Here is a 25,091-nt window from a genome sequence, read left to right on the forward strand (position 1 = left end):
AAAGAGCTCGTTTAAATTCATTATATACTTTAAAATTGAGTTTAGTATAAGTCGTATTATCAAGGGTAAAGGTGTGCCTGAAAGAACAAAGTGCCCATGTCCATCTACATATCAAACACACCCAACGACAATCAGATGCTCGAAATTCCTATTCCTTCTCCACGCTCGGAGGCGGAGCCTATGGCCTATGGGTGGAGCCCCCGTGTTCTATCTAATTGGGCGGCTATGGGGCTGAGGGGGGTATTTAAACTCTCCCCTCTCCCCCAACGGTCATCTTTTCCATTCCCTCTACTCCAACCACCACTGGCTCTCCCTTGTCTTCCATTGATGCTCCAACAACCCTAGTCCAAGAACCTGGGCGTGTAGCCCCTGCTTTACATCAGAAATCAGACAAGACGATTTATTCAAGTAAATTACAAATTCGGAACTAGGATGCACACAGCATTAAACTACAAATGTTATACACGGTGATCTGCACATGTATGCAGATCGCTACAGAGCATAAAGTTCAAAACATGCACGGAAGCTACTATGCTAGTTTGCTACTGCACATACAAGGAAACGAATGTAAGAAACAGAAACCAGTTCTAACGCAGCTCTCTTGACTCGGACCTATCAGCCTGCCTATCGTCATCCCTGCCACCATGTCTGCCATCAGGCCTATCATGGTTCCTTTCATTATCCGAAGGCTGCCTATCAAACTGTCGACCATTTCTCTCATTGTGATTCTCATATCGCCTCTCGTTGCCTGAATTCTGCCTATCGTAATGCCGATCAGTCCTGGATGGATATCCCTCTGTGTTTGTTGAATGGGAGAATCTGCTATGTCCCCTTGACCCCCCATCGCCACCAGAGCGTGACTTCCATGACCTTCCGCCTGAGTCACCACCACTAAAAGCACCGCGGTGTCCAGAGTGCCTGCCCCCATTCTCTCTCTGTTGATTATTCCAATTAGGATTACCATTTGGTGCGTTCCAGTTCATGTTGTTATTTGCCTGACCTGGATTTCCCTGCACAGGAGCACTCCAGCCAACATTTTGGTTCATGTTTCCAGCTTGTTGGTTTCCCCAGGCAGGATAAGAATTTGCACTTCCTGCTGCAACACCACCCCAAGGGGCCATTGGGACTCCTTGCATCTGACCTCCCATCATAGGAGCCGCATTTGGAGTCCCCTGGCCTTGAGTTGCAGCCCAGATCATGTTCATGCTGGTGTTTCCTGGATTTGGTAACCAGCCCATGTTTGGAACTGCATTTGGCTGCGTCGGCATGGCTACACCCATGTTGTAGCCTGAAGCACCTTGAGCTGATGCTACCCAAGGCATATTCATATTGCTCTGTCCCACCATTCCCCAACCTAAGCTTGCGTCACCCTGAGGTGTATTTCCCCAGGTTAGATTTCCAGTTATCTGAGACTGGCCAGGTGTGTTCGCCATTTGTGCAGGTACAGCCCACCCACTGCTTTGATTATCACTGCGAGCAGTGGTTGTCAATGAAGGCTGTACTGATGCAGCAGATGGTGCTGACATCATCTGTGATGGCATCATTGACTTGGAGAGATCAATTGATGACATATGGTTTCTTGTGTCTGCAGGTGATACAACAACAATGCCATTAGGTTCATTAGGTTGGCTTACACTTTTCTTAGTAAGAGTAGAATCTGAATATGACTGAAATCACTGAATGTGTGGAAAAGTAAAAAAAAACAGAATCTGTGATATCTAAAAGTAAAAGGGAAAGCGAACATGGCACAAAGAGCAAGCGTTAAGCTGATACTTTCAAGTTGCTGAGCGTTTAGTTGCACTGGTCCAAGCTGTGCATCCTGTGGTCCGATAGCTGCAAGGGGCAAACAAAAAAAATGTTTACATCAAATACAAACATTTCTGTACTACAGTTTCCAGATCTCAAATGCATCGCACCTATTAAGATATAGGCACGACTTGATCTAAACAAATTTAGACCCCACAAATTTGGTTCCAGTTTCACAGTTCTGGGCACAACTCGAGGGATTTAAATGGGTGATTGACGAATTTCACTTAAACAGGAAAACCTTTTATAAGGGCCTACCTTCAGCCGAAGACCTCACTCTTCCATGTGAAACATCTTCTCCTGATTTGGATTCAATTCCATCAGCTAATCTGTCATCCGTTTGCGGTAAAGAAGACAACATTTGGTTCTGGGAAGTCAAATCTGAATTAACCATTTCTGCATTTGCAGTTGCAGGAGCCATTCCAGTAGTTAAATGACCCATATTTTCTGCAGCCACAATATTTTGTCCTGAAAGGCTTTGCATGGCAGGCTGGGTAGGTGTCAAAGGACTTATTGCAACCCCAAACTGACTTGACGTGGCATTCCAACTCCCAGTAAGAGATTGCTGGCTTGTGTATGCTGCATGGGAATTTTGCATTCCATAATAACCTTGTGAGCCAGAATGGATCATGGTTGTTCCAAGGTTCGTTGAACTATAATCATGTCTTTGATCACTGCTTGAGAAAGACTTTGCAATTACTGATTTTGGAGTTTGTTCATCAGCTATTGTGCTTTGCTCAAGAGGGGTTTTGTTAATTTGAGACAAACTAACATGTGGTGGTTCCCATGGAGGAAGGTCTTTCTCAAACTTCCCTGCCAAAGCATCAGTCAATAGAATGGAATCATCCTGCTTCTCACTAGCTTTCCATATTTTCAAACTAGGAGGGAAGTACCCATTGCTGTTCCATTTCCGCAGCTGTATGATTGAGAAAGGACCTTGGATTTTATTAGAAGGATCCATGTACAGCCAGATCTTCTCAGACTCGTTAATGGCTGATTGAGATGCAGTTTTTGCCCCTGAACCTATGTTAGTAGCTAGACTTCCAGATGAGGCACCAGGTGACCCTTGTGGAGCACTGCGCGTGGTGCCTTCCAGTCTAACGGTTTGTGCATCAATGTTCAAGCCCTCTGGCTTATTTGTATAACCAACACTTTCTCCTTGAGAAGAATATGTGGACCTCCGTGAAAGGGGTGATTCCATATGAGAACTCGATTCAGCCCTTGTGTTTCGATTAGATTCCCAGTTAGTTTTTGGATCTCGCTGTGCAGCATTTCTACCATCTCCTTTACCTGGAGACACAAGACTACCATCTTTCCTCAAGAAAGAACTTCTGGACTTATTGAAGCTACCTATACAATAAAATTATGGAAGCTCATGTCAGAGTTGTAATAATAATATCAGAAGATGATACAATGGGAGGTAAAATACTTCTTTCAATCTCCTGCTCCTGTTCTTCCGGAGATTCATAATATGGATCCATTGCAGGGTCAGCATGTATTTCAGGTTCTTCATTGAGCCTACGAGCACGCTCCTCAGGAGTGCTTAGCAATTTCAGCTTCTCTACACATTCCCTAAGCGTGAATACTGGTCAAGGTACAAAGGACAATTCTCACTGAAACTTGTTCCAGAGAAGGAAAAAAACGTAAAGCCTACCGGCGGAAGTGAGAGAAGCAGACCAACTGACCATTAGCACCAGTAGAAATTAAGTATACTGGCAATGTATAATGGTGCTTTATAAATGATAACAATAATGCATGAAAAAGGATATTCTTTTCTACGTCCCATATCACTTGCACGGTCACGAAGATGCCCAAGTCGCATCTTTTCGCTTTCAATCCACTGAAAAGTTTGCAATTGGCAGTAAAGTCAGCAAAATAGAGTTACCTAGCCAAGAAAAAAACTTTAATAGTTCAGTAGTATGAGCTGCTTACATCATTGACTTTCAGAGTTTGGAGAACCTTTGCCTTCTCCTGAACCTCTCCCTGGAAGATAAGATAGTTAAACAGAAGAAAACAGTGCATAAATGACACAAAAAATGTGCAAGAAACACTAGTAATAAGTTAATGATAACTTTACCACTGTCAGCCTTGGAATGAATCCATACTTTATGCTCTGACGCAAGCGTTTGCACTCCTCCTAGAAAAGAAAAAACCATTGCAAATCAGAAAAAGCATGAAATTTGAACAAAATAGAGTAGCAAATTTACTGATGAAGTGCATGTTTGTATCCATGAAGTCAAGTAACAAGGTCAAGGATCTTCCAACAGCAGTTAAAGTCAACAGTATTCGAAGTGAAAGACAACCTTATAAGTATTAGATTTTAGTAAACTGTGTAATACTAGTAAAACTATTAAGTTCAAACTGAGAAGAAAAATACTTCAGTGAACTCCTGGTTTGAGATTATGTCAATAGTTACTGCCTCCCGCTTGTCTAAGTTTAGTATCACTAGCGTTATATCAGTAGTCCTTTTCCCAGATTTATATTTTTCTGCAGATCTTCCAGTGCCTGGAAACAATAGAAGAAAATTTTAGTATAATGCAGTTAAGACAAACAATACCAACTAAGAAGTAAAACAACCCTTACCAACAATTTGTACAAGTCTATAAATGTCCTGTCTTTGCCCTGTACCAGGAATTCTTATTCTCACAAACGATCCAACAACTTTCTCATCAAAAGTGTCAACGTCATCAATCAATTCTTCCATTAGGTTGCGACGTAAGTACATCAAGCCAATGTTATGGTTATCTATTGCCGCATAGTCATCGATATTAGGCTGATGTTTCAGGTCATACTTACGTGATTTTCTTCTTTTTTCTGAACTCATAACAACTGAAGCTTCACTGTTACCATCAGCATCCTGACTAGGATCAGGGTCTACTACACCACCATGATTTTCATCAGCATCAATTGGTGAAACCTCACTCGTGGGAAAATGTGATTCAAGAAGCTTAAGCATCTCAAAATGCCCAACACGGTCTTTCCCGAAGAGACTTTGGAGCAAAGAATCACAAATTATCTGGCTTTTCCGACGAGGATCGCGCAGATTGTTGCGTTTGATATAGTCAAGTAAAAGGGGTTGGACGTCATACTGATTGATCACAGATTTATCACCATTTCTCGCATGAGCTACAAAGTTTATGAGCTCCTTAGAAGCCCAGCTGACCTCGTCAGCTGAGGATGTTGATGTCCCAACACTTTCAGAATCTTTTGGTGAATGCTGGCTGCTCAAAGAACGCCTGGATAATTTTCTAACCTTTTTCCCTGAAGAAGTCTGAGCATCACGAATGCCTGACAGACCTAGTTTGGCAGATTTCCCAGTGGTCTCTTTTCCTTCAGAGCCCTGCTCGATGGCAGCTTGTTTAGATCGGTTCCTGCCCCTCTTTTTCGATGTATTGTTTTCTAGATGACGCCCTGATGAACTCTCTGAATTAATTTCGTCATTAGTATCAGGTAATTCTCCACTCTTTTGAGACTTGGCTGCTGATATTTCCTCAACTGTCAATGACAAGTTTGTCTTCAAATTTAACCAATAGTCCTTGAACAAATACCACCAGCTGCTTTTGTCATCAAAATCCACCTCCTGTTAAAACAAATTTTCATAAGACAAAATTCCACAAATACAAAAAAACTACTGTTAAATCAGGTTCCCTTAACATGAACTACAACAGATTGAAAGTATTTCACGCCAACAATAATCGAAGGGGCCTCTAGCCGAGTTGGTTAGGTGGTCTGAGTAGCACTCCTCATGTCCTGAGTTCAACTCCCCGTGGGAGCGAATTTTAGGCTGTGGCCAAAGCGCAGCTCTAAGACCTAGCCCCGATCGCGATCGTCTACGGTGCGGCTGTGTATGGGTGGGACAACGGTTCGGGGGTTTCTCGACCTGTGTGAAATCTTCTTAATACAATGGCTGGTGTTGTCTTACCCACCGTTGGTCGAGTTTTTTTTACGCGCCAACAACAAGCTAGATTGATAGAGGAACAAAAAAACAAAGTCGAACATACAATAACCAACCTGAAGGTTTTCCAAAATAGTTGTAATTAATACAATAGCTAATGTTGATTAATGAGTATTTGAAACGGTGGCTGCTTAATTCTGCATATCTCACCTTGATTCCTAAGAAAGAGGAAGCTGTTAATCCTAAAGACTTTCGGCCGATCAGTCTTATTCACAGTTTCGGTAAACTTATATGAAGATTTTGGCCAACAGATTATCGCCTTATCTTGACACTGTGGTAGCTGCCACTCAGAATGCTTTTATCCGAGGGCACTGCATTCATCATAACTATCTTTTGGTGCAGCAAACTATTAAACGTCTCCATAGGAAAAAGGTTGCTAGCCTTTTCTAAGTTGGATGTGTCTAAGGCTTTCGATTCAGTTTCTTGGTCGTTCTTGATGGAGGTTATGCAGCACCTAGGGTTCGGTACTGCCTGGTGTAATCTGGTTTCAAATCTGCTTGGTACAGCTACTCGGATTTTGCTTAATGGACAGCCTGGGGATGAAATTAGGCACAAGAGAGGTCTGCGTCAAGGAGACCCCCTCTCGCCTTTGTTATTTATCTTAGTCATGGATGTCCTCAACATATAGTCACGAAGGACAGGATTCATGGCTTGATCGAAGGCCACAAAAATGCCCTGAATAATCTGACCGTCGTGAAGGGTGACGCGCACAGCGGTCACGGCGAAACTGGGTGAAGCGAGAAAGGAGGTGGCACCAGCGGCCAGGACAAAGGTAGGGCCCCGGGCGGCAGGAGGGACGCCATGGGTAACTTGGGCCATGCGCGAGGCGGTCGTCGAGATGAAGCCGGGGAGCACCGCCGGAGTTGAAGGAGGGCAGTGGAGCATCGGGGGTGCCACGGCAGCAGCTACAAGGGCAACCCGCGCCGGCGAAGCAGGGAGCGGCGTCGACCATGAGAGAATGGACAGTGGGGGTCATTGGCGGCTGGGGCAGGATTTGGACAGCTGTAGCGCGTCACCAGTGACCATAGCTGTCAACGCCGTGCAAGGGAAGAGGGCAGGTGCAGCCACGCCGTGAAGAGGTGGCGTCGTCCGCGCGCACGCAGTGGTGCAGGGCACGACCGTGCTGTGTAGGAAGCCCACGACAGCGAGCCCGCCCGCGCAGGGAAGGAGGTCGCTGGGGACGCCACGGCTGGCGACGGCGAGGCCGTCTGCCCTAGGGAGGAGGTCGCCGTGCAGGGGAGGTCGGTTCGCGACGGTGCATGGGGTGGCGGCTGGCTGGAGCAGAGGAGGGACGTCGGCGCAGGGTAGGTTGCCGGGGAAGGGGAGAGGAGCTCCATGGTGCGCCGACAAGGGAGAGGAGAGCCCTAGCGGCAGCGGCGACTGGCGGTGGGGAGCAAAGAGGCACCACGCTTAACGCAATAGTACTCATATGACATAGAAATGGGGGGTTTGAACCTTGGTTGTTAGCTCCACACTCACACCCACCTAACCAATGGAACACACATATTTTTATGTCTTCTTAAAACAAAGTTTACTCATATGACATATAGAAACTATGGCAATGCACGGGCAACTGACTAGTAAACAAATATATACGAGGCAGTAGTACTCAACATTGCATTTTAGGGGCAGTATGGAATATAGATGGCCAAAATACCACTTATTTGTGACTAAAGAGTAGCAAATCGTAAAACTATTTAGCACCAGTTCAGAAACACAATTCTGCATACAGAGCAAATTGCCTACAAGTTTAATCGATCCATTATATTTGACCAAATCAAATAAAAAGATCAAGAATTGATCAACAACTTAATTGTAATAGGGGGCATGGACACTGTGGAACTTTAGGAACAGAAGGAATCTTTGATGGGCCTCTCCTTCTTTGTCCACAACACTTCAATTCTTCACAGAGGAGACAAGGCTCTGGTGCTTTGCTGGAGCTAAAAGCTCCAGCCTCTAGGAGCTGGCCATGGTCGGGTAGAGGGTTGGTTTAGGTATCAAGCAAGGTTTTAAAGTCGAGCGAGTAGTCGCAACTAGTCGAGAAGTCGGTGCAGAGGCGATAGCCGACGGAGCGACTCGACTTTCTCTGCTAGTCGCTCGACTCGTAGTTGAGTTAGACGACTTATTTGGGCCTATGTATAAAAATGTGAGCCCACCCAACCATATCAAACCTAGTATATAGGATGCAAATGGACAAGCTTCCTACCTTATTTTGGACACCTTGTGCTACCCACTACTTGAACCTCATGCTAGAGGTTATTGGGAAGATAAAAGAGTTTAGTGGCTGCATTGCTAAAGCAAATAAGATAACCAGATTTATCTATGGACATGGAAGGATTTAAGACTTGATGAGGACCAAGACAAATGGTAGAGATCTTGTTAGGCTGAAATGGTAGAGACCAGCAATAGTTGAAATGTGGGCTGCCATGTGTAGAAGGATGAAGTAGTGTATTGATAATAGATGGGATACAATATATATATAGAGACTCAACCCTAACCCTAATGGGTCGGCAACCCAACAGTGGTGCCGGCCCACACACACTCACGCACACAGTCTAACATCCCCCCGCAGTCGCAACGGGGGCACCACACACGATGAGACTGGAGTAGAGGCCGAAGGTAGGAGTCGACGGGTTGAAATCCCCCCGCAGTCGCAGCGTCGTGATGGTGCGAATGTTGCGGCTGGAGTAGAGACCGGTGTGCGCACCAAGAAGACGATAGCCCCCTAGATGTCGAGGTAGCCGAAGTCGAGGTAGACGCGGTCAGGAGACACGCAGCAGAAGCCTGTTTTCGGGAGGGGTCGACGTTCGAGCGTCAACGATCGGCGAGGGCGACACAACAAAAGAGCACCGGCAGGCCGATCTTCCTGCTTCTTCGATCGTCCGGGCGTCAAGGAGCCCCGCCAGGGAGGCCGACAGCAGCGCACGCGTCTGCGCCGGTCATGGTGTCCGCGCCCGCGGCAAAATAGAAGGGGAACGACGGATCCGACCGGGAAGGCCACGGCAGCGACGGATCCAGCCGGGAAGACGCGATCCGGCCAAAGGGACGGCGGATCGAGCCGGGAAGGTCGCAACAACGGGGATCCGGCCGGGAAGGCCGCGGCAGCGACGGATCCAGCGAAGGCGATGAAGGGGGGTTGGGCGGCGGGGTGGGTCCAGCTGGGCAGGGGCCTGCGCCGGACCTGGCAAGGGGTGTTGACGGCGCCGGCACGGGAGAAGCATGAAGAGGAGGCCTGCTGGGGCGTAAGCGCGAGCAATTAGGAGGTGGCTAGCGCGATGACAAGGGGCTGCACGGGCAAAGATGCCGACACAGGGGAGAGGAGCGCAGGGTATCCATGCCGGGGAAGAGGTGGCCGACACTGGTGAGGACAGTGGCACGCGGAGGGCGCGCAGGAAGGCTGCGGGGCGCTGCGCGTGGGGGCGGCGGCGTGCAGGCCGCGCGGGAAGGCCAGGGAGGGCGTTGCGCGTGGACGCCGGGGAGGGTGCTGCACGCAGGGGCGGCGGCGCACAGGAAGGTCGCGGACGCCGAGTCCGGACGCGGGACGACGGCTGAGAAGGGAGCCGGGAGAAGGGGATGGGGATGGAGGCGGGCTGACGACGGCGCGGCTGGTGCGTCGGGCCGTTGCCCGCGCCGGGGCCGACGTGGCCGCGCCCGCGCAAGGGGCCACGCGCACCCGCGCCACCATGGACGGATGGCGGGGAAGGGAGCCAGCGGCCAGATCCACGGCCATGGCGGCGACGGCGAGGACCAGGGCCGCGGCGGTGCTGATGGCGGCGCCCGCGGCAGCCTATGCGCCCAGCCCGGCCTTCGCGCCCTAGGCGGCGCCGGCGGGTTGGATCTGGCGCCCGCCGTGCCTGGATGCGACTGTGCTGGGCCGCGCTTGGCCGGAGGCCGCGAGCCCGCGCCAGAGTTGGGGAGGGAGGGCGCCGCCGCGGGGAGGAGCACTAGGGTGGCGGCGACGTCCGCGCGCTTACACGTTCGCGGCTGTGAGGCGGCGGCTCGTGCCCGCACGCCTGTTCCCAGCGGCGGCCACGGTGCTCGCTCGCGACGGCCGCGCCCATCGGAGGGGAGGTGGGGAGGGCCAAGGGAGCCGCCGGCTGGGGGGGTGGCGGCGGCCGGCTGGGGAGAAGGGCCGCCCCGGGAGGGATGGATGAGTCTCCCGGGGCGGTAGCGCGGAAGCCAGTGGCGGCTAGACCTGAGCAGGGAGGAGGTGGCGGCTGTGGGGTGAGAGGAAAGCTAACCCTAAACCAGTCTGATACCATGTAGAAGGATGAAGTAGTGTATTGATAATAGATGGGATACAATATATATAGAGACTCAACCCTAACCCTAATGGGCCGGCAGCCCAACAGTGGTGTCGTCCCACACACTCACGCACACAGTCTAACACCATGGACCATGCAAAAAAGAGCATCAAGGAAGCTTTGAAACACAAATAGCAATTAATGGATGAAGTAATTTCTATTGTTGATAAGAGGTGAATACCAATCTGTATGGGGCATGCAGTATTTTTTAAACCAAACAAGTTCTTTGAAATCAGAGAGAACAATAGGAGACTTGCTACAAGACTGTTCAATCTTTAATGGTGCATTGCAGAAGATGGATGAAGGTATACTAAACGAGGTGTTTTTTTAGGGTTTCGGCGTGTCTTTAGTATTAGCATATATAGAAATTATAAAAATATAATCATCGACTTATATTCGACTAGTCACGACTAACCTGTCTTAGTCACGACTAGTCTACTAGTCTGTAGCTGCACTTCTCGACTCAAAAACATTGGTATCACGCCCGTTGTGGCCACTGCTGAGGTTAGTGTTGTTTTATTATAGCCAATTAGACCTGGTTGTATTTTTATTTTGCAACCTTCTTTGGCCTCCTAGAGGACTTCTTTCTTTCGCCTCCTAGAGGACTTTAAAGTGGCTAATTTGTGTGGGACACTTTATCTCCCTTTTTTCTCTCTAATACAAAAGATGCACAGCTTTCATGCGCTTCAAGGAAAAAACTTAATTGTACTGTGTCACTTCTATAGAACAAGTACTGGGAGAACATGGGGAAAAACAAGAAGCACCTTGCATGTCTGGTCTAAATCATTTGCATGAAAAAACATACAAAACAATAAAGTGGAGACCTCAGAGCCATAAATGAAGAAATGCAAAAACATAATGATAAAGAAAATAACTAGACTAAGGAAACTAGAATGGTGGAGAAAGATACCATTGGGTCTGCAGCCTCCTCTCTGTTCTCTATCAACATCACAGTGTTCATGCACGTAGCACAAAAGCCCTTGTTTTCTCTGACACAGCTAAACTTTGCATCTTTCATGCATGCCTTGCATAATGAAAAGGTGCAGGTGTAGCACATATGGCGGGCAGGTTTCTGACAGTTGCTACAAATGTGCCACCCTGGCAGTAAAGTAAATAAGATCAAATAAACCCTGAGTCCTTGTTTCAGAAGCCAGAATAACAGAACAATATCAGGTCTTAGAAGTAAGCTAGCATCTAAGAGTGTCCAGTGCAAAAACTAAACATATTTCTTAACTCATATACAGCAAGAGATAACATACTTTCTAATCCATATAAGTTAAACAAATCAAGACTGATTTCACTAGTCTCCATATTCAGGAACAAATTAAAACACTCAAGTACAATACTTCTGTGAACAATATAACAGGATCTCACAGTTCTGTGAACAACAAGATCTCACAGTTGCCCACATAGTTGTTAAGGCAAGGTAAGGCAACAAACCCCCTTTTTACCTTTTAAGCGGTAAAGCGTAAGGCAAAGCGACGCCTTAAATATATTTAAAAATATATTAAATATTGATATTTGAGAAAGTGTTTAGGACAAAAATATTAATAAAGAAGAGAAAATGATAAAGAAAAGAAAAAACTGCCCAGCCAGCCCAAATCAGCCCAGCTGCCCATTAAACTTAGGTCAAGCCCATTTATGGTTGACGGTGCAACCCCTAATGGTTGTTTGGGGAATTAAGGTTCCAGTGAGAGCAGATATGTAATGACATTTCAAAATTCAGTTCCAGGCAGGGGAAGATGTGTTAAGCTGGAAACTGGAAAAGAATTACATATTCTCAGACAAGTCATTGTACAATGGCTTTCCTGTTAATGATGTTGGTCCCTCATTCAAATATATTTGGAAAGGGAAAATTCTAGCAAAACTAAAATCTTCTTGTGGATAATGGAAAACAATGTTGTGCTAACTGTTGAAGTGTATAAATGGATTGGCTACCTTCTCCCAGCTTTTGGGTTGAACTGGTTAGTGCATCCACTCTAACATGGTATCAGAGCCAGAGGTCTCGAGTTCGAATCCTGACAAAGGCTTTATTTGTGCCTCCATCCATTTATTTTCATGTTTGCGCCTTTCTCTCTGGCTACACGTGAGTGGGGGTGTTGAAGTGTATAAGTGGATTGACTACCTTCTCTCATCAACTTAAGCTTTTGGGTTAAACTGGTCAGTACGTCCACACTAACACTAACTAAGGATAATATGATAAAAAAGAAGTGGGAAACCAATCCATTTTGTTGTCTTTAATATATACATATATTATGCACATATATATACATAAAATATGTACAATTGTACATTATGCAGTAGGCCCACAATGGTAAATGGTTGTGGCTAAGTATTGAATAAAAAGCCCTTTTAACCTAGTATTAGAGTAATGCCACGGTAAGGCATAACTGCATAAGCCAAAAGCCATCGATTCAAATCCGATAGAGGGCTTTTCACTTATTGCTATACAAAAACCATTGGTTCTATGCACTCACCTCATCTTAGTTTACCCAGTCGATAAAGTGGTGTGGAAAATTGTGGCTCAGAGCCTTGGGCTGATGACAAACCCAAAAACTCCGCCTATGTTGTCTCAGCATATGTTGGTGCAGCATTGCCTGGTCCCAAGTCCAGGTACAAGGAGGGTTGCGTTAGGCGTGGCGAGCCAGCTATAAAAAACTTAGCCACTCAAATGGAGATGAAACCCAATAGAAAATCGTTGGGGCGTAACCCTCTTAGCGAGGCACCATATCGGAACCCTGGTATGGTGTTAAACGGGCAAGGGACGGGACGCCACCCCCTGGGTGGCGCGCCGTGTCGTGATCTAGATGCGGTGTCAAGTGAGCAAGGATCGAGTCCTTGCTTCCTTAGTGGCGCGCTACATCGGTGCCCGGATGTAGTGACAAATGTGCAAGGGTCTTCGCATTTGTCTCAAAGGGTGTGAGGGGTAAGGAAGCTAGTTGAGCCGACAAGGATTCGTGTAGGTAGTTAGAACATAGGATCCCTTACTGGTAAGCTAAGAGAGTTAGTCGATGCAGCGAGCAGGAGGCGTGTTAATATCCTATGTGTCCAGGAGACAAAATGGAAGGGGCAAAAAGCGAAGGAGGTGGAGAACACTGGTTTCAAGCTTTGGTACTCAGGAACAGTTGCAAAAAAAATGGAGTAGGTATCCTGATTGATAGGAGCCTCAAGGATGGAGTGGTGGATGTCAAAAGGCAGGGAGATAGGATTATCCTAGTCAAACTAGTTTTGGGGATGTAGTTTTGACATTATTATTAAGTTGCATGCACCAACCAATTCAACCCAAAAGCTTAAGCTGATAGGAGGTGGTGGACAATTCACTTATATTATATTCCAACACTCCCCCTCACGTCGAGCCTCTCTTGGGTCTCAGACGTGGAATAGGAGCGAGCAACATCTAGCCAGGATTCGAACTCATGACCTCTGGCTTTGATACCATATTAAGTTGCATGCACCAACCAATTCAACCCAAAAACTTAAGATGATAGGAGGAGGTGGACAATTCACTTATATTATATTCCAACAATTATAAGTGCATATGCCCCTCGGGTTGGTCTCAGTGAGAGCGAGAAGAGGAAGTTTTGGGAAGACTTAATGGCTTGGTTAGAGCAGTACCCACCAATGAGAAGCTTTTCATAGGAGGAGATCTCAATGGTCCTGTAGGTCCAACAAATGCAGGTTATGAGCTGGCTCATGGAGGTTTCAAGTATGGTAGTAGGAATCAAGAGGATATTTTGAATTTTGTTGTAGCCCACAACCTAGTGATAGCCAACACTTTCATCAGAAAGAGAGATTCTCATTTGGTGACTTTTAGCAGTGGCCATCGTTCAAGCCAAATCGACTTCGTTCTCACAAGCAGAGAAGATAAACAACCATGTTTGGATTGTAAGGTGATACCTGGAGAGAGTGTTGTGTCCCAACATAATCCTGTGGTGGTTGCCTTCCGTTTTCGAATCCGTACCCATAGGGATAAAACAAGCCAAATTTGCGAGGACGAAGTTGTGGAAACTCAAAGGGGAGACATCCGAAGTTTTTAAGGAAACAGTTTTTGTGGAGGGCGCTTGGTCCGAAGAAGAAGATGCAACCAACATGTGGGTGAAGATGGCAACTTGTATTAGGAAGGTGGCATCAGAGGTGTTTGGAGTGACCAAAGGGAGCAGAGGTGAACCTAAAGATAATTGGTGGTGGACCGAGAACGTTCAAAAGGCAATAAAGGAGAAGAAAGAATGTTACAGGAGCTTGTTCCATGATAGAAGCATGGTCAACATAAAGAGGTATAAGGTGGCAAAGAAGACTGCAAAACGAGCTGTGAGTAAGGCAAAGGGTCGAGCCTATGATGATCTTTACCGAAGACTAAGTACAAAGGAAGGGGAGAAGGATGTCTATAAGATGGCTAGGATGGCAGAGGTATTTTGACAATCTTTTCAATGGTGAGAATGAGACTATGGACACCCAGTTGGATGACTCCTTTGATGATTTAAATAGATGCTTTGTACGCAGAATCCAAGAGTCAGAGGTCAAAGAAGCTTTAAAGAGGATGAAAGGGGGCAAGGCGATGGGCCCAGAAGGTATCCCAATAGAGGTGTGGAAATGCCTTAAGGATATTGCTATAGTTTGGCTAACCAAATTGTTCAACCATATTTTCGATCAAACAAGATGTCTGATGAGTGGAGGAGGAGTACATTAGTACCAATCTTCAAGAACAAGGGAGATATTCAAAGTTGTACCAACTATCGAGGGATTAAGCTCATGAGCCACACTATGAAGCTATGGGAGAGAGTTATTAAGCATCGCATGAGAGGAATGACGCATATCACCATGAACCAATTTGGATTCATGCCTGGAAGGTCAACCATGAAAGCAATTTTCTTAATAAGGCAGGTCAAGGAGCGATATAAGGAGCAGAAGGACTTGCACATGGTTTTATCGACTTGGAAAAGGCCTATGATAAAATACCTAGGAATCTCATGTGGTGGGCATTGGCTAAGCATAAAGTCCCAACAAAGTATGTTACGCTCATCAAGGACATGTATGACAAGGTTGTGACTAGTGTCCGAACAACTGATGGTGATACAAATGTTTTCCCGATTAACATAGAACTACATCAAGGTTCAGATTTGAGCCCTTATCTATTTGCCTTAGTGATAGATGAGATCACGAGGGATATACAAGGAGATATCCCTTGGTGTATGCTTTTCGTTGACGATGTAGTTCTAGTAGATGAAAGCCGGGAATGAGTAAATAGAAAGCTAGAGTTATGGCGTCAGACCCTAGAGTCAAAAGGATTTAGAATTAGCAAAACCAAAACCGAGTATATGAGATGTGACTTTGGTACTACAATTAGTGAGGATGGAGATGTAAGCTTGGGAGGCCAGGTAGTACCAAAGAAGGACACCTTCCATTATTTGGGATCGATGCTACAGAGAGATGGTGATATTGATGAAGATGTTAGCCATAGAATCAAAGCGGGGTGGATGAAACGGCGTCAAGCATCGAGAGTCCTATGCGACAAGAGAGTGCCACAGAAGTTGAAAGGCAAGTTCTACAGGACAGCGATTAGGCCTGCTATGTTATATGGGGCTGAGTGTTGGCCTACTAAGAGATGACATATCCAACAACTAAGTGTCGCAAAGATGCGTATGTTGCGTTGGATATGTGGGCACACAAGTTTGGACCGAGTGAGAAACAATGACATACACGATCGGCTAGGAGTAGCGCCAATTGAAGAAAAGCTTATTCAACACCGGTTGAGATGGTTTGGGCATGTCCACCGGAGACCCCAGAGGCACCGGTGCATAGAGGCATCATAAGACGGGACAATAATGTGAAGAGAGGTAGATGACGACCAAACTTGACATGAGAGGAGGCAATCAAAAGGGACTTGAAAGAATGGAATATCCCAATGGAGTTGTGTTTGGATAGAAGTGCTTGGAAAGAAGCTATCCACGTGTCGAACCGTGATTACGCCTTTTCCCTTTTAGAGCTCTCAAAAGATTTTCCCCTCCCTTTTCTCTCTCTTTCTCTTTGGTGACATCTTGTTGGGTTTCAACTCTAGCCTACCCCAACTTTCTTGGGACTAAAAGGCTATGTTGATGTTGATGTTGAGATGGTTTGGGCATGTCCACCGGAGACCCCTAGAGGCACCATAAGACGGGACAGTAATGTGAAGAGAGGTAGAGGGCAGCCAAACTTGACATGGGAGGAGGCAATCGAAAGGAACTTAAAGGAATGGAATATCCCAAAAGGAGTTGTGCTTGGAAAGAAGCTATCCACGTGCCCAACCCGTGATTAGGCATTTTCCCTTTTAGTTCTCTCAAAAGCTTTGACCCGCCCCTTTCTCTCTCTTTCTCTTTTTGGTGACTTCTTGTTGGGTTTCAACTCTAGCCTACCCCAACTTGTTTAAGACTAAAAGGCTATGTTGATGTTGATGTTGTAATGTTGAAAGTGGGCTAAGCAAGGTTTTGAAGTCGTCCGACTAATCGCGATGTGCGCCCTGCTCAGCGCCACCGCCTCTAAATACATTGAAGTCGCCCGACTCTTTTCTATGGTTCGGCCCACCATCTCTAAAGGTCTAAATACATTGTTCTGCCCTACCTAGAGTCCTAGATACGCAGCATTGTAGCCGCCGTCGCCTGTACGCGGTGTGCGCCCTGCTCAGCGCCACCGCCTTTGCTCCATTGCCCCCCTCTCCAGCGCCACCGCCCTGCTCTCCCTTCGCCCTGTTGTGCGTCTGTTGCTCCATCGCGTGGCTGCCCCCCTTCATCGTGTGACTGCTGTAGAGGCCCTTTGCTCGAGCCTCCAGTGTGCGGCACCTTTGCTCCAGCCTCCAGCACGCAGCGGCCTTCTGCAGCCGCGGCCATTCTTATGACTTTTAGTGAAAGCATGTTGCTACAGTTATATTGTCAATAGATCTGCAATTGTACTGTTTTAATGCTACCCTGCCTTTATGCTAAAATGGTATTTGCAATGTAGTGTCCTGTTGTCATGCATTAATCTTATGACTTGCATTTGAATTTTGAACCTATGCTGCTGCTACAGCTATATATATTAAAACATATAAATACATATGGTTCTGTTATAGGTGGACGACTAGGAGTCGACTAGGTTCGACTAATCGAGCAAATCGACGACTTGTCGCGATTAGTCACCTTATCGGTGCTCAGACGACTAGAGTCCCACATGATAGCAAGATAATTGCTGTCTGTATTGATTGATGAAGAGAGGAGTACAGGCGCACATATTTATAGAGGGACAGAGAGGTAGGAGATCTCAGGTTTATAGAAACAGTACCCTGAGATCTCCTGGAATGGAAGGAAACTATCTCTGCCCCTAAATGGGAGGATTGAATCCATATCTTCCTATATGCGGCTGTAGCTAGAAAGGCAAGGATGCCTGCACATGTATGGTAGGGTATCCTGCGCCTATATGGCAGGAGACACAAGTCTGATATATCAGCTAACACGCCCCTGCAGTCTGATCGTCGGTACCACAGACGTTCAGGCTGGATCTGAACTCCGTGAAGACTGTAGAGGGAAGCCCTTTGGTGAAGATGTCTGCATACTGGGAGGTAGTAGGCACATGGAGAACGCGGACATCACCGAGAGCCACCCGATCTCGAACAAAGTGCAAATCAATCTCAATGTGCTTGGTGCGCTGATGCTGGACAGGGTTTGAAGACATATAGACCGCACTGATGTTGTCACAATAGACCAACGTGGCACGACGTACGCAGCCAGGTGGATTCAGCAACAGTGTTGGCGACGGCCCGGTACTCGGCTTCAGCACTGGAGCGAGACACAGTCATCTGTCGTTTGGAGGACCAAGAAATAAGGTTATCACCAAGAAAAACTGCAAAGCCTGAAGTGGATTGACGTGTGTCAGGACATCCAGCCCAGTCGGCATCAGAGTATGCAATTAACTCAGCCTGAGAAGAAGGGCGCAACTGAAGACCCAAATGCAGAGTGCCACGAACATAACGAAGAATGCGCTTCAAGGCGGCAAGGTGAGGTTCGCGAGGATCATGCATGTGAAGACAAATCTGTTGCACAGCATATGCTATGTCTGGTCGGGTAAAAGTGAGGTACTGAAGTGCTCCAGCTAAGCTGCGAAAATCCGATGGATTAGAAACAGGAGTACCAGTAGTTGCAGAAACCTTTGGGTTTGTGTCGACAGGCGTAGAACAGGGCTTGCAATCTGCCATACCAGCCCGATCCAGAATATCCAGCATATATTGACGTTGCGAAAGAAAGAGGCCTCCATCTCGTCGTTGAACTTGCATCCCCAGGAAGTGATGTAGGTCACCCAAATCTTTCATAGCAAACTCCAACTGTAAGGCCTGAATGATGTGTCGGAGGAGAACAATGGAAGATGCTGTGAGTATAATGTCGTCGACATAGAGTAACAAGTAAGCTGTGTCAGTTCCTTTATGGTAGACAAACAGAGATGTATCACTCTTGGCCTCGATGAATCCCAGGGAAAGCAGATGAGTGGCAAAGCGACTATGCCAGGCATGTGGTGCCTGTTTCAGTCCGTAGAGGGACTTATTGAGTCTGCAAACATGTTGTGGACTGGCTGTATCCTCAAAGCCTGAGGGTTGGCTGCAATAAACAGTCTCAGAAAGAGTCCCGTGAAGAAAAGCATTCTTGACATCAAGTTGATGAATCGGCCAGCTGCTAGAGACAGCCAATGATAAGACGGTTCTCACAGTAGCAGGCTTCACGACAGGGCTGAAGGTTTCATCAAAATCAATGTCGGGTCGTTGCGTAAATCCACGGAGAACCCAGCGAGCCTTGTACCTTTCAAGAGAGCCATCAGCATTAAATTTGTGCTTGAAAATCCACTTGCCGGTCACAATATTGGCCCCATGGGGTCGAGGTACCAGATCCCATGTGTGATTCTGCAATAGTGCAGCATACTCATCTTCCATGGCAGCTCGCCAATTAGGATCAGCAAGAGCGCCACGGAAAGTCTTCGGAATTGGAGATAGAGGGGCGGCGTGGAACAATGCTGGCACCCGGAAGCCAGCCTTGGCGCGCGTGACCATGCGATGGTGGTTAATCACTGGGGAGACAGCCACCGCTCCGGGTGGGGGACGGTGATGCGATGAAGCAGCGACACTGCCAGGCGGGATGTCAGGGCCGTCCAGACCGGCCGGGTGGTTGTAGTGGCCGGGTCCTGGACAGGGGGTGTGGACGACGCGTGAAGACTTGGCCAAACCGGCGTGGTGCAGTGGCGTCGTGTGCACCACTAGCAGCACTGAGGGGAGTAGCGCCTGCTGCTGGGGTGCTGGGAACAGCAGCGCCGGGAGCTGCAGGGGCGCTAGGAACAGCAGCGCCTGTAGGTGTGCTGGGAGCAGCAACAGTGTCCGGTAGGATTCCTGAAAAAAACAGAGGTGGTGGGCCTATAGGTGGCGGCACCGGGTTAGTGGTAACTGTATCCAGGAAGTCAAAATCTTGGGAGGAGGCAGTGGGTTGCTGTTCGGCAAAGGGGAAGGTTGACTCATCGAAAACAACGTGTCGGGAAAGAATGACACGGTTGGATAGGAGGTCGAGGCACCGGTACCCTTTGTGGTGCGACGAGTAGCCAAGAAAAACACACTTAGCGGAACGGGGATCAAGTTTGTGGTTAGTGGTGGCAGATAGGTTGGGATAGCAGGTGCAACCGAACACGCGAAGATGTTCGTAGGAGGGTATAGTTTTGAAGAGGGCGGAATGAGGAGTGGAAAAATGAAGGGTTTTGGTGGGTAGAATATTGAGAAGAAGTGTTGCTGTGTGGAGCGCTTCAACCCAGAAGGTTGGTGGGATGCTGGCCTGAAAGAGAAGAGAGCGAATGGTGTTATTGGTAGTACGGATGATGCGCTCAGCTTTACCATTCTGAGATGAGGTGTAGGGGCAGGACATGCGGAGGAGGACACCGTGGGTGAGGAAGAACGTTCGGGAGCTGGAGTTGTCAAACTCACGCCCGTTGTCACATTGCACAGCTTTAATCGTGACACCAAACTGGGTTTTCACATAGGCGAAAAACTGAGTGAGAGTTGGAAAAGCATCAGACTTTAGTCGTAAAGGGAAAGTCCATAAGTAATGTGAGCAATCATCAAGAACGACTAAGTAATATTTGAAGCCCGAGACACTTAAAATGGGAGATGTCCACAAGTCACAGTGAATAAGATCAAAGTTGTTAACCGCACGAGAAGTGGACATGCGGAACGGAAGGCGAACATGACGACTCAACTGACAAGCATGGCATAAAGGAGAGCTAGCATCTTTATTACACATGGGAATGATTGATGCGAGCTTGGAGAGGGACTCGTGGCCAAAGTGACGGAGTGGAGCTGGCGATGAAGCTGTGTGCAACAGGGAGGCACAGGGGGTATAGGGGCCCGGAGCTATTGCACCTGACGATCACGTTCCGAGATAGTAGATCCTTCACAGAGCAACCAGAGGGATCAAATTCAATGGAACAATTATTATCGGTAGTAAACTGGCGAATGGAAATGAGGTTCTTAATAAGTTTAGGTGACACAAGAACATTGTTGAGATGTAAAGAACCATGTAAAGTAGTGGAGCCAGTGGAAATGACAGGAAGAAGCGAGCCGTCACCGACAATAATGGAAGAAGGTGCAGTAAGGGAGGGAGTTGAAGTATTGGATAGGGTATCGGCGTTGGAGGTCATGTGGGAGGTAGCACCGGTGTCGAAGTACCAGTCAGTCTGCTGGGGCGGAGTCAGGGACACAGTGCTGAAAGCGGATGCAAGGGACTGAGCGTCCCAAGATGGAGTAGTCGGCTAAGCCAGCATGCCGTGGGTAGCGCTTCCCTGCAAAGGGCCGGTCTGCAGAGTGTGCTGCAGGGGGGCGCCTCCCTGTCCTTGAAGAGCACCATGAACGTATTGCTGGGTCTGGTGGGCCAGCAGCGCCTGGTGAGGGGCGATGGAGACAGGAGCAGCGTAAAAAACCTGCTGTTGCTGGGCCGTCGGAGGCAGCAGGGCCTGGTGCTGCGCCAGGAGACCTTGTTGCTGCTGTGGGGTTGGCGCCCGTGGGCCGGGCCACATCTGGATGGCCCCAGTCCAAGGATTTTGGAGGGAGGGCCACAGGCCGGAGGCACTCCCGTGCTGGCTGCCGGGACCAGTGCCAGGGAATGGAAGAATACCCTGGCGGCCTTGGCCACCCCTCTTGCTGCGACGGTTGGGGTGGCCGGAGCGTGGAGCCGAAGGCGCCTTGTTGGAAGCAGCAGGAACCTTGTTGGAGGCCATCGAAGTCCCGCCTTGTGGAGGTTTGGTGGAGGTAAGCAGGGCGGCGGATGGAGAAGACGCACGATGGGCCATCGTGAGTTCCTCCAACAGGAGAGTGGCCCGGACGTCGTGGAACGTCGGAAAGGGGCGACCGAGGCGAAGATGACGGTCGATGTCGGAGAACCGGTCGCTGAGGCCGCGCAGAACATTGAGGACCAACGTCCGGTCGGTGACTGGTTCACCAAGATCACCGAGGGCATCTGCCATGGTTTTGAAACGGCGACAGTAATCGGAGACAGGTAGATCACCTTGGACGAAGTGCCGGAACTGAGCGTCGAGGTGGAGGGCGCGAGTTTCCCGATTCCCGAGGAACTGATTCTCGAGAGTCAGCCAAGTGGTGCGGGCAGTGGCGCCGCGTTCCATGGCCATTTCAGCAAGGTCCGGGGAGATGGAGCCGGAGATCCAGGACTTGACAATGCAGTCCATGCGTGCCCAGTCGGGGAAGTGAGGCGCGGGAGTGTCGTCGAGGATGTGGCTGTCCAGGGAGTATTTGCCAGTGACGAGAAGGAACACATTACGCCAGCGGGTGTAGTTGTTGTTGGCGAGGTCGAGGACGACGTGAACGAGACTCCGGATGTTTTGCACAGTGACGGCCTGGGAGTGGAGGTTGACGATCGCAGCAGCCTCGTGAAGGAGGATGGTGTCGTGGAGGCCCTTGTCAGCACCACCCGCTGGATCAGAGAGGTGGGACTGAGTATCGTCGACAGGGCTGCCATCGGCGGCAGTCTGAGCAGCAAGGGCGCGCGCATGGGCTGCGCGCTCGAGAGCAGCGCGAACACGGGCGGCGGCAACATCGCGCTCCTGGGCCGCGGTGGCCGCCTCCTGCTCTGCCTGAAGGGCTTGGGCGAGAGCAGCATCACGCCTAGCAGCAGCTTGGAGGCGAGCTTCATGCTCTGCTGCGACCTGGGTCGCAGCGTCGTCGAGGAGGGGTGGCTGTTCCAGACCAGCCATGGCCAGGGGAGGGCGCTGCCTGGATGGCGCGCAGAGGGAAGAAGAGGGCGTAGTCAAGACGTGGCGCGCAGGGGGAGGGAAGCGGCGCAGCTAGAGAACTGCGCGTGAGGGCAGCGGAAGGAGGATATGAACTTGAACTCGTGATACCATGATAGCAAGATAATTGCTGTCTGTACTGATTGATGAAGAGAGGAGTACAGGCGCACATATTTATAGAGGGACAGAGAGGTAGGAGATCTCAGGTTTATAGAAACAGTACCCTGAGATCTCCTGGAATGGAAGGAAACTATCTCTGCCCCTAAATGGGAGGATTGAATCCATATCTTCCTATATGCGGCTGTAGCTAGAAAGGCAAGGATGCCTGCACATGTATGGTAGGGTATCCTGCGCCTATATGGCAGGAGACACAAGTCTGATATATCAGCTAACACCACAAACCAATTTAATACAAAGACACAGTTCATTAATCATCAACTCAAGTACTCAACCACAAGCCATAGGCACCGCACATACATATAACATGTTCACTAATTCATGCGTAAACAATATGCATATAGTTTCGTTTTGCTGAAATGTAATAGCTCATTGAGCTCGCGAGCTGGCTCGTTAACAAACCGAGCTAAGATGTCATCTCGGCTCGTAAAAAAATCAAACGAGCCGAGCCGACCACGGGTAATTCGTCCAGCCATACGTCCACTGTCCACATGATTCAAATACAAAAAAAAATGTAAAGATAACGAGGTTGGTAAGACAAAGTTACTGCACATACCACAGTTCCACCGACCCTTTGACTTGAAGAAGTCGTCATCCCGATTAACACAAGAAGGATGGTAAGCTTTAGGGCAGCCCCTGAAATGAGGACATACAAATGAAGACGTGATCAACCCAAAGATGTAACATGTTTGATCTTCCGTATTTTGGAATAAAGAAATAAAAAAACTCCATGTGATGCACAAACCTACGATCACAAATCACAAGATCACCACCATCAAAGCAAATGAAGCAAACCTCCTCTTCATCTTTCCCCTTTACAGATGGTTTCACCACAGCCTGGACCTTGGAAGATGGACGGCCCCTCTTACGACGCCCTCCACCTTTCTTTGCCACTAAAGGAGGTGGCTCATCGTCATCATCGTCATCCATATGTGCAGCCTCTTGTTCAGGGACACCATCACCAGTTATGTCATTGACAGCTTCTGCAACATCTTCACCAACAATTTTGTTGTCATCATCATCATCATTGTTAGTCGTGGTAGCTGCCTCCATCAGTATGGTATTTTCTTCCACTCCATGGTAATCAGCTATCACAGCCTCTTTCGGCCCATTTTTATTGCCAATCAAGCCAGCTCCCCCCATTTGGAGACCCTCTTCTTCAGGGATATCATTACCAGCCTTGTCTATCTGAGGAGTCTTTTCTTCAGGGACATCAATACCATCCTTGCCATTTACAGCTTCGCCTGCAATGTATTCAACAGCAATTCTGCCTTCCTCAACCATGTCTCCAGTAATGCTTACGGCATCCACCTGCATGTCTTCCTCTTCCACACGATCTTCATCAGCTGTTGCAACTTCCTTTTGCTCGTTATCATCTCCAGACAGTCCACCCCTACCCATTTCTACCCTCTCATCAGACACATCAACACCGACTGCCCCATCATGTTTCTCACTACCATCTCTGCCCATGGTATCTTCACCCATGTGCTTGCCCTCCTCATCTGTGGCAGTGTCCGCAATAGTGCCAACATGTTTGTCATCTCCAGTTTGGATCTGCATATCCATATTTGTGCAGTCCTGTACAACATGGTCTCCAGCTTCGGCAATCTCTGTTTCCACCTCATTTAACAGAGCTGTAGCCACATCCAACTGTGAGCTTTCCTGATCCTGAGCATGCACATGATCATTAGCTGCAACATCCATATCAATCCTTGCACTGTCATCTTGTACATCATTTACCAAGGGAGCAACCTCATCAGCGTCAAGGGAGTCACCCCCAAACTCCTGAACAGTTTGGTCATCCGACCTATGCACACCACCAGTGATAACTATATTGCAGTCATCATTAACCAGGCAAGCAGCCACTGCTGTGTGATCCTGTGCAGATGGTACCAGGGCAGCACCCACCTCTATGAGATCATCCGCAGCAGCACTAACCTCTTTGGTTTGCATGCCAACCTCCATGGGATCATCCACCAGTGTGGAGGATGACACAGCAGCATCCACCTCTGTGAGAACATGCACAGCAGCACTAATGACATTAGTTTGCCCCCCTACATCAACACCCTCCTCTGGCTCTTTAGCCTTAAAAACATCGGGTTGGTTGGGGTCTTCAACAATACCCGCGAACTCATCAGCCACTATAACATCGCCACCTTCACCATAACAAGTTCGGCCATCCTTCTGACCCTCGATATCTTTGTATCCCTCGCCTAGCACAACATCCGGCGTTGTCAGCGTGGCCTCCTCCATTGCAGGAGGTGGCTCAGCGTCGGACATACTGATTCTATCAGTGGAACAGTGTCAGACCAGGATTTGGGTGATTAGATATTCCCAACCACCGCTACTACACACCATCTGGCGGACGTGTGCGCGCGGCGCTCGAACTCGACCCCGGGAGGCCGGGACGCCAGATGCTGCACGCCTCCTCTGCTTCCGCTGGCGCGCTGCAGAGTTCGCACACTAAGCGGTGGCCGCGCGGTCGCCGTTGTCCGCTTGTTGCACCGTCGCGTCGTTGCGCCTGTCGGCCTAGGGTTTGTGATTGGGGGATTGGTGTCGAGTTGTCGACTCAGAAG

At 48.5% G+C, this 25,091-nt stretch overlaps 1 protein-coding gene across 1 annotated transcript; it reads right to left on the reverse strand.

Moving 5' to 3' along the window:
• Window positions 1–343: 343 nt before the first annotated feature.
• LOC100194316 (Zinc finger CCCH domain-containing protein 19) lies at window positions 344–25,091 on the reverse strand. Its single transcript, NM_001359453.1, has 12 exons — window positions 23,261–25,091; window positions 23,072–23,151; window positions 10,976–11,163; window positions 4,390–5,386; window positions 4,184–4,311; window positions 3,884–3,943; window positions 3,739–3,789; window positions 3,576–3,646; window positions 3,236–3,384; window positions 2,065–3,156; window positions 1,774–1,833; window positions 344–1,585 (listed from the first exon to the last, which is right to left on the reverse strand). The coding sequence occupies exons 1-12, from the start codon at window positions 24,793–24,795 to the stop codon at window positions 588–590; spliced, it is 5,409 nt and encodes a 1,802-aa protein (NP_001346382.1). The 5' UTR covers window positions 24,796–25,091; the 3' UTR covers window positions 344–587.

Source organism: Zea mays, chromosome 3, assembly GCF_902167145.1.
Source record: "Zea mays cultivar B73 chromosome 3, Zm-B73-REFERENCE-NAM-5.0, whole genome shotgun sequence".
NCBI classification, from domain to species: domain Eukaryota; kingdom Viridiplantae; phylum Streptophyta; class Magnoliopsida; order Poales; family Poaceae; genus Zea; species Zea mays.